Below are 10000 nucleotides of genomic sequence, written 5' to 3'. Positions count from 1 at the left end.
TCCTCAACACCTGACGCGGACCTTGTTGATCCGGGCGACGTCCGAGCCGGCATGCCTTCATATTTATCTGTCTCGCTCATGTCTGCGGTAGGCTTGCTTAGCATAGGGGGTCTAGCCTTAGGACCCTTACTGGATACAGACGCCCCAGGCAGGAATCGAACTTGCGATCCTCTGTTCCAAAGGCGTGTAGTCTAACCACTACGCTATCCAGCTGCTCTGTGTGTGTGTGTGTGTGTGTGTGTGTGTGTGTGTGTGTGTGTGTGTGTGTGTACACACACACACACACACACACACACACACACACACACACACACACATATATGTATATATATATACACACACATATATACATATACTTGTATAACTATGCATGTGACAAATAAAGAACCTTGAACCCTTGAACCTTGAACAAATACATTTATCAAAAGAAGAAATGTTTTGGCTTTGAGTTCTCAAGGTGAATAAATAAACACGCTAACAGTTGCTGTAATCATGATGATGATGATAATCTGTGAGGTGACATTAAAAGCTGACCAGCAGCTGTTGGTTGTCCCAAAATCTAGGCTAAAACGTAGAGGAGAACGAGCCTTTTCGATTATGGCCCCCAAACTTTGGAATACGCTGCCTTTAAATATTAGACAGGCATCTTCGTTTCCTGTTTTTGAGTCGCTTTTGAAAACACACCTTTTTTCGATAGCATCTAGACTGGTGTGAGTTGATATGTTCATTATGTATTATGTATTATGTATCATTATGTATGTATTATGCTTCAATGTGAGTGTCAGTGGTTTTATCTTGTGTTTTACCCTTTTGTTTCTGTACAGCACTTTGGGGAAACCTTCTGTTTTTAAATTGGATTTGGATTTTTTGGATAAAATGGCTTCCTTTTAACTGTAAACTAAAAGAGAGATAAACTAAACACATAACACATGGCAGTTATGTTCATTTCTGACTGCACTCTTAAACCTGCCTCATCAGTCGTCCATCTGTAAGAACTTGTGTTGTCCTTGTTATATATAAGTTTAACAGTACAGTTAGTATTACAAACGGCTAAAAAACAATATTATTGCTGAGATCACCTGGAATTTAAATCTTTTTATTAATGTAATACTTAAGCCTTTCATGCATGAATTATGACAACTTCAATCAGGATTTTTTTCTTAAGTATTTTTATTCGTCTTTAGGCATAAAAAGATGGGTAAAGCAAATATATGAGTTCTTCATGATTTTCAGCTGATGAAACTCGCCAGCCATCCCACTGCTGCTCCAGCACCAGCTACAGCAGCACCAGCAGTAGCTGACAGACCAGCTGCACCTGCAGCACCATGACACAAAGAAGCTGAGAAATACTTATACTTTGTGCCTATATAACTTCAGTCCTGCTGATATCACAGTGTACTGAATCATTATCATCGTCATTATTCACAGTTATCGTTATCATTAATGATACAATTGATGATGTCATTGTTATATTTATTATCATAATGATACAATATAGTGTCATTATCTAATCTAAAATTGTGATATTTTCATGAAAATTGTCTTTTTGCATGTTGTTGCAAGTTAAAATCCTAATGAAACATCTAAGTATTAACTTACCTGCTGACTGCAAAACAGCCACCACACTTCCAGCTGCCACTCCTCCTCCGTTAGCAACTGCAGCAGACGACATCATGCCTGCAGCGTAGGAGCCTGCAGCTATTCCTGCTGAGGTGAAACCAGCAGCTCCCAGAAGAGCAGGAGCAGCGACTACGGCACCTACTGCAGGAAGAAGACATGGATCAGACATGGATCGGGCTTTGATTCAAATGAGTTAAAATTGAATAAAGTGCTTACCTGCTCCTGCAGCACTGCACACAGCTGTCACTACAACACAACATAAGAACACACATTAACATTCCATAATTTTTTTAAATCAAAGACGATCCATGCACAGCAACTCAAATGACTCACCGGGGTCCATGTCTTTATCTGCTCTGCGTCTGCTCTGAAATGGGCTGATTTTTATAGCAAGAAAGGTTTCCTTTCCTCGGAAACAAAACTTTATGTTCAGAGCTGAAAAAAAAAAGAGGGCGACAGAGAGCCACACAAACTGGAGAGTCATTTCTCTTTACTTTTTGTGTTTCTTATCTTTGCTTATATTGGTAAATGCCGTGGTGTTAGTAGGATTTATGAAGTGGTCACATGTATAAAATAAAGAAACCAGTGTCTTTGTGGCTGTAGCTTCTGAAAGAAATGTTCTTTATAGCATAAAATAAAATAAAATAAATAATTTTTGATTTCGTTCATGAGAAATTTGCATCAGATTAAACGCCAGTGTGTCATTCACAACAGTTTAAATGTCGGAAATTAGTTTTTGGCAGACCATCAATTTATAACCAGATGGTAATATGTCACTTTGTTAGCAGTACATAATAATGCACTGATAAAACAAAATCCAAACAATTTGTGCTTACAAGTAGAATTTGTATCATGTGCGACACTCGAGTGTGTCCGACTTTGTGTTTTCACTTCAAGCTTTGGTGATCGCTTTATTTCTATAGCAAGTATAACAAGTATGTCAGCCCTGGGACTCAGTTACTCAGCAACTGTGTTTGTGATTTAGTGCTGTATAAATAAAATTAAAATGAATTGAATCATTATTCACAGTTATTGTTATCATTAATTAGATCATTGATTATGTCATTGTTATATGTACTATTATAATGATAGAGCATAGTGTCATTATCTAATCTAAGATTATGATGTTTTCATGAACTTTTTCTTTGTTACAAGTTAAAATCCTAATGAAACATCTAAGTATTAACTTACCTGCTGACTGCAAAACAGCCACCACACGTCCAGCTGCCACTGCTCCTGTCACGGTTTGCTGGGGCAAGCCGTGTGGAATATGAAATAGGACCCAAAATGCGGCAGCTCTGGTGCAGATGAGTGTTTATTTACAGGGGTGTGAGTACAAACAGCGGTGGCGACAAAACATGAAACCGGAAACCTAAACTGGGTAAACTAATAAGACAAACCAGAATGAGGATGCAGGGAGGTCCGGAGAAATACATACAGGGAGAGCGAGGGGAAACAACACAGACGAACCAGCGATTACCAAGACAGAAAATACAACTTAAATACACTCAGAGAACACAGGGAGATTACACACAGGTGGGAGACACAGCTGGGAGTGATTAACGTGACGAGACCAGGGAGGCAAACTGAAAACACTCACATAAGACGCAGACCTTCACAATAAAACAGGAACACACGGGGGGGAACAGGGTAAACACCAATTAGAGAACAGAACCAAAATCGCGAAGAGAAAACACAAAACGCTGGGTCAAAAGGACCCAGGATCATGACAGCTCCTCTGTCCTGCGTCTGCTCTGAAATGGGCTGATTTTTATAGCAAGCAAGGTTTCCTTTCCTCAGTAACAAAACCTTATGTTCAGAGCTGAACAACCGAGGGCGACAGAGAGCAACACAAACTGTATCTGTATTTTTGTGTTTCGTTTATGAAGGGGTTACGTGTATAAATAAAGAAACCAGTATCATTGTGGCTGTAGCTTCTGACAGGAAAGTTCTATATAGCATAAAATAAAATAAAATAAAACAAAAAATGCGTTGATTTCAATCATGAGAGATTTGCATGATTAAATGCAACGACGTCATTACCCATAGTTTAAATGAGTTGTAATCAGTTTTTTAGCAGACCATCTATTTATAACCAGATGGCAAAATATCACTTTCTTATCAGTATAATAATGCAGTGAGAAAATAAATCCAAATAATTTATGCTTACAAGTAGAATTTGTATCATGTGCGACACTCAGTGTGTCTGACTTCACTTCAAGCTTTGGTGATCGCTTTATTTCTGCCAGTTATAGAAACCAAATATGTCAGCTTTGGTACTCAATTATATAAAAATAATGATACATGTCTTAGTATTTTCAGATAACATAAATAGAATAATAAAATATAAACAAAATAATAAAAATAACCAGAACACAACTTTAAAATGCTTTTCATTATTAGGGCTTTATTTAAAGTTGCACAATTTGACCGTGTTCATGTGTTTTGTAATAAAACACCACAGCATTACCAGCACTCACATTTCAGCCAAGCTTTACTGAAGCATGGCGCTGATACTATTGCAACTGTTTCCAATTGGCAGCAGTAAATATGTCATTTATTACTATTTTTTTTCTTTCTGATTATCATAATTTCCTGGTCTCAGATGAGAGCAGCCACCAATCCTCCAACAGCCCCTCCAACAGTACCCACGGCTGCGGTGGCGGCCCCAGACAGACCTGCCATACCTGCAGAGAGAAAACAGGCTTCAGAACACCAGACAGCTGATCGAGCAGTTAGATGAAGTAACTGAGCTGCAGAGGAGAGGGGGAGGGTTTATCCTACGACGGAGTATTAGAGCCACAAGAAAAAAGTTGTTGATATGGACATTACTGTTTGAACACAAACTGCCACATGCGCTATATCCGCTAAAGAAAATTCCTTATTTAGATGAGTTAGTGAAAAAAATTGATCAGCCGTCTTGTGATACAACATTCATCCTCTTTATTGCACGAGGATGTAACCATCGATAACCTCGCATCTGTCCATTACCAGCTTTTTGTACAACCTAACACTTATCACCACACTGTGTTTATGAGCTTAAAGAAAAATCATTTCTTTCTTTCTTACTAAAACCGATTCTGAAGCACAATTTCACAAACTCTGATGACATACAGTAGCAACCGTGGGAGCTTTTCTTCAGACACTTGTAATCTCCACATTTCGACTTTATTCTCAAAATGATTGATAATATTTTTTCTTTACGTGGACCTAATAGTCCGTCGTATTATCCTCACTGCAGCACAGTCACATGTTATTGTTTCTGGGATCTTTCAGGTTTATAATAAAGGTTTTTGAGTAATCACTGGTAAAATATTTATTTATTTATTTTTACCTGCTGACTGCAAAACAGCCACTGCACTTCCTGCTGCCACTCCTCCTCCATTGGCCACAGCAGCTGCAGACATCATGCTTGCAGCGTAGGAGCCTGCAGCTATACCAACTGAGGTGAAACCTACAGCCCCCAGGACAATAGGAGCAGAGACCACTGCTCCACCTGACAACAGGAAGAAACACCTGGTTACTGATCATCAGGATGTTTTAAAATGAATACATGTATGATATGTGTGACTTCACCTATGAGTGTTAGATGTAAAAATACATCAATAAACAAAGAGGTTTGTTACCTGCTCCGATTGCGATCGCTAAGCCTGTCACTGAAACATAAGAAAGAAAGGGAAAAAAAAAAACATCTTACCAAAGCTCAGCCTGAACTATTTAGACATTTTCAGTGATGCTACAATCATGAACTTATATGATGTAGAGATGATTTGAAAAAGGCAGCTGTACTCACACAGACCCATTGTTGCACTCAGGATCAGGAGCCTAAGCCTGGACTGTGTTGGACGACTGGACTTATAAAGGAGTGTGAGGATCAGCTGTTTTCCCGGAAAATGAAACTCTTAGAATGGGCGTCACTGGGTCTGTGATGTAAATAAACTTTCTTTAGTCATCATGGAACAAGTGATTGTGAGGTTGGATCTCAGGGGTTTGACATATTTACTCATTTATTTAATGCCATCTTTATTACGGATTTTACACATGGATTATTTCAAAGGTTTTTCTTTCTGTTTTAATCCTTATGTTAAATCACTTGCTTAATATGAAAACAAACAAGAACAACCTTATCACAGGGAGCATATATAAGATAAGATAAGATAAGAGATAAGATAGAACTTTATTAATCCCTCGGGTGGGTTCCTCTGGGAAATTCGACTTCCAAAAAAAGCACAGCAACGACCAAAGTTACAGTTACAGAACTGTTATATATACACACACACACACACACACACACACACACACACACACACACACACACACACACACACACACACACACACACACACACACACACATATATAAATACAGAGACAAATATAAATAAAATATACAAAGGGGATAAATAGAATAAATAGGAATAAAAAAATAAAAATACAAGTGAATTGCACATTTCAAGTATTGAGTCTATTGCACTGTTGACTATTTACAAAAAGTATTGCACAAGGTATTGTACAGTGAGGTGAAGAGGCACTACAGCTTAGTTGTTCCCCCCTCCTTTGTCCTCCTGTTTCCCCTCCCTCTCCCCTCCAGAGAGGAGTTAAACAGTCTGATGGTGTGTGGGACAAAGGAGTTTTTAAGTCTGTTAGTTCTTGTCTTGGGGAGAAGCAACCTGTCACTGAACAGACTCTTCTGGTTGTTTATGGCCGTGTGCAGAGGATGCCCAGCATTGTCCATAATGTCCATCAGTTTCTTTAATGTCCTTTTCTCTGCCACTGTCACCAGAGTGTCCAGCTTCATGCCGACCACAGAGCTAGCCCTCCTGATCAGTTTCTCCAGCCTGGATGAGTCCTTCTTTGCTGTGCTGCTCCCCCAGCACACCACAGCATAGAAAAGTACTCCAGCAACCACTGACTGGTAAAACATCCTCAGGAGCTTCCTGCAGATGTTAAAAGACCTCAGCCTCCTGAGGAAGTACAGTCAGCTTTGGGCTTTTTTATACAGGTGCTCTGTGTTGCATGACCAGTCCAGTTTATTGTCCACCCACAGCCCGAGGTACTTGTACTTGTTGACCACCTCCACCTCCTCCCCCTCTATCTGAACTGGCAGTGGACCTTCTCTGGACCTCCCGAAGTCCACAACCAGTTCCTTAGTCTTTGAGGTGTTGAGTTGCAGGTGGTTTGTGTGACTCCATGCGACAAAGTTCCTCACCAGACTTCTGTACTCCTCTTCTTGATCATCCCAGATACACCCCATGATGGCCGTGTCATCTGCAAACTTCTGAATATGGCATAATTCAGAGTTGTAGCAGAAGTCAGAGGTGTACAGGGTGAAGAGAAGAGGGGACAGCACAGTTCCCTGTGGTGCTCCTGTGCTGCTGACCACTGTGTCAGACGTGATGTCCTTCAGCCTGACGTACTGTGGTCTGTCGGTGAGGTAGTCGGAGATCCAAGCCACCAGGCAGGGGTCCACCTCCATCCTGTTCAGTTTTTCCTGAAGCATACAGGGCCGGATGGTATTAAAGGCACTGGAAAAGTCAAGAAACAGGATCCTGACCGTGCCTTTTCCCCCATCCAGGTGTGAGTGGGCTCTGTGTAGGAGGTACAGGATGGCATCCTCCACTCCGACACCCACCTTGTATGCAAACTGTAGTGGGTCCTGGGCATGTTGTACCTGTGGTCGGAGGAGGTTGAGGAAGAGCCGCTCTAGAGTCTTCATAAGATGTGACGTCAGTGCCACCGGTCGGAAGTCATTCAGCTCATTGGGCCGGTTCTTTTTGGGGACCGGGACGATGCAGGATGTCTTCCATAGGGCGGGCACTCTCCCCAGTCGCAGACTGAGGTTGAAGACTCGTTGTAGCGGCTCCCCAAGTTCAGCAGCACACGCCTTAAGCATCCTAGGACACACCTTGTCTGGGCCTGCTGCCTTTCTGGGGCGAAGCTTCCTCAGTTGCCTCCTGACCTGATCCACTGTGACACTGGGAGATGTTTGGGAGGAGGGGAGGGGGGGAGGGTCACTGGGTCACTGAAAATGTTTCTGTATTATGTGTGGGAGCAAAAAAGATCACTGGCAGATCTGTAAGGACGGCAGATATACTGCACTTCTTTAAACCTCTGACCTTCCTCAGAGAAAATAAATTACACATTTAAAATAATTAGAGGCCAAAAAGTTCTTCCTCAGGTGGAGACAGACACCAACATGCATCCAAGCACATTTTTGAAAGTGCTGGATTTTTAATGTCACAACTGGAACATTTCATGGAGACCAGAACAGAAACGTCTTTATTGCCTTACAAGAAATGTCTTAGGTGACCTGATTTAAACAAGCACTTTGGTTGTTGTGTATTTATTTTGTTGCACAAAAGTTTCAGTTCATAAGAAATGGTTCTTGTAGTTGTTCAAAGATTGTCACACCACTGCAATGACGACAGCATTAAACCTCGCCCATACTGCAAACATACCCATGACATACCGGCATAGTTTACATTCAGGTAAGTGATGATTGAAGGAACAGGACTTTGTCTTTCTCTTTCTCCTTTCAAAACAAGTTGTGTGCATTTATTTTCTCATGATAGCAAAGCTCGGCATTCCTCATGACATTAATGTGAATCAACACAGTTTAAGCTTAAAAAATGTCAACCTTAATATAAATGATGGTTTATAGGCTTTAAGTCTGTCTCATGGAGCTCTAACATCCTCATCTACAGACTTATAAACAAAAGGGTGTAAAAGTTGTGTGTTGGAACACATTTTGATTCAATATCCTTGTGAGCATTATTTAAAAGGTACTGCAGTGTAGAAAGTAGTGCTGTTATAAAAATGTGGAGAAGAAGCCAATCAACAATCATGACTATAACACTTAAAGGTTTAAGTCTTTGCTACAGAGAAACTGCAAGTGTTTTTATGTAACAACCCCCCCTGTTTTAGGGCAAGAGGCAGGGTACTGAGTCTGTCTCAGGGATCACTAACTCATAGACACAATCGTTCATAGTCAGATTCACACATATGGGCAATTCAGACTTTCCAACTGACCTAGGCCCACTAACTGCATATGTTTGGACCAGGGGTGCCCAATCCCAGTCCTCGAGAGCTACTATCCTGCAGCTTTTAGATGCATCCCTACTCCAACACAGCTGAATCAAATGAATGGCTTGTTATCAGGCCTTTGCCAAACACGATGGCATGCTGAAGAGGTAATCAAACCATTTGATTCAGCTGTGTTGGGGTAGGGATGCATCTAAAAGCTACAGGACGGTAGCTCTCGAGGACCGGGATTGGGCACCCCTGGTTTGGACTGTGCAGTTGAGCTCTTGGACTGTGGGAGGAAGGGAGAATACCTGGAGAGAACCTGCAGACTCCACACAGAAAGAAAGGTGGAACTGAACTCAGGACCTTGCTGTGAGGCATCACTGCTAACCAGCGTGCCACCGTGCTGCCCCAGGTTTGTTGTTATAATAATGAAGTTATTACTACACATAATTTGTTATTGTGCAGAGCCCATTGTTACTGCAATGAGATTATTTGGATCATTGCAAAGAAATGTTTCTTTCATTCTTTATGTGGTTTCCACAATCATAAGATGAATATGTTACTGTTTAGAAAAAAAACCCATCATGCTGCTCCTCCCCTGTCTAGTGTGTATTGTTCTTTCAGAAATGGGAGTGTCAACTCTTGAAAAAAAAAAAAGTAAAAGACATGGATCAGCTTTCCATGACTGCAGTTGAGCTCTCGGTGTCTTAGTGTTATCATTGAAAGCATGGACACAAGCTTTGAAGAGATATGTGAGTATATATATATATATATATAAAAAAAACACCCAGCACGCCCCTGCGGGCGGTTTATCCTTCAAGCTCGGGTCCTCTACCAGAGGCCTGGGAGCTTGAGGGTCCTGCGCAGTATCTTAGCTGTTCCCAGGACTGCGCTCTTCTGGACAGAGATCTCCGATGTTATTCCCGGGATCTGCTGGAGCCACTCGCCTAGCTTGGGAGTCACCGCACCTAGTGCTCCGATTACCACGGGGACCACCGTTACCTTCACCCTCCACATCCTCTCGAGCTCTTCTCTGAGCCCTTGGTATTTCTCCAGCTTCTCGTGTTCCTTCTTCCTGATATTGCTGTCATTCGGAACCGCTACATCGATCACTACGGCCATCTTCTTCTGTTTGTCTACCACCACTATGTCCGGTTGGTTAGCCACCACCATTTTGTCCGTCTGTATCTGGAAGTCCCACAGGATCTTAGCTCGGTCATTCTCCACCACCCTTGGGGGCATCTCCCATTTTGACCTCGGGACTTCTAGGTTATACTCGGCACAGATGTTCCTGTACACTATGCCGGCCACTTGGTTATGGCGTTCCATGTATGCCTTGCCTGCTAGCATCTTGC

General features: G+C 41.7%; 1 protein-coding gene across 1 annotated transcript; it reads right to left on the bottom strand.

Moving 5' to 3' along the window:
- Positions 1-4007: 4007 nt before the first annotated feature.
- LOC146646213 (interferon alpha-inducible protein 27, mitochondrial-like) lies at positions 4008-5521 on the bottom strand. Its single transcript, XM_085391935.1, has 4 exons — positions 5414-5521; positions 5247-5276; positions 4955-5116; positions 4008-4307 (listed from the first exon to the last, which is right to left on the bottom strand). Exons 1-4 carry the CDS (start codon positions 5421-5423, stop codon positions 4222-4224), a joined length of 288 nt encoding a protein of 95 aa, XP_085248061.1. The 5' UTR covers positions 5424-5521; the 3' UTR covers positions 4008-4221.
- Positions 5522-10000: the final 4479 nt, after the last annotated feature.

Source organism: Rhamphochromis longiceps, linkage group LG19 (genome assembly GCF_057381845.1).
Source record: "Rhamphochromis longiceps isolate RC_006_pf linkage group LG19, R_longiceps_female_GT1.1, whole genome shotgun sequence".
Taxonomy (NCBI): Eukaryota; Metazoa; Chordata; class Actinopteri; order Cichliformes; family Cichlidae; genus Rhamphochromis; species Rhamphochromis longiceps.
Note: the sequence above shows the minus strand (reverse complement) of the source record. Positions and strands in the feature narration are given on the sequence as shown.

Bases quoted from the DNA above. Each gene is read 5' to 3' on its own strand.
- LOC146646213 (XM_085391935.1), bottom strand. The intron at 5,117-5,246 runs GTAACAAACCTC...TCCTGTTGTCAG, and splicing joins AGCGATCGCAATCGGAGCAG to GTGGAGCAGTGGTCTCTGCT. The intron at 4,308-4,954 runs GTAAAAATAAAT...TTCTCTCTGCAG, and splicing joins GGCTGTTTTGCAGTCAGCAG to GTATGGCAGGTCTGTCTGGG.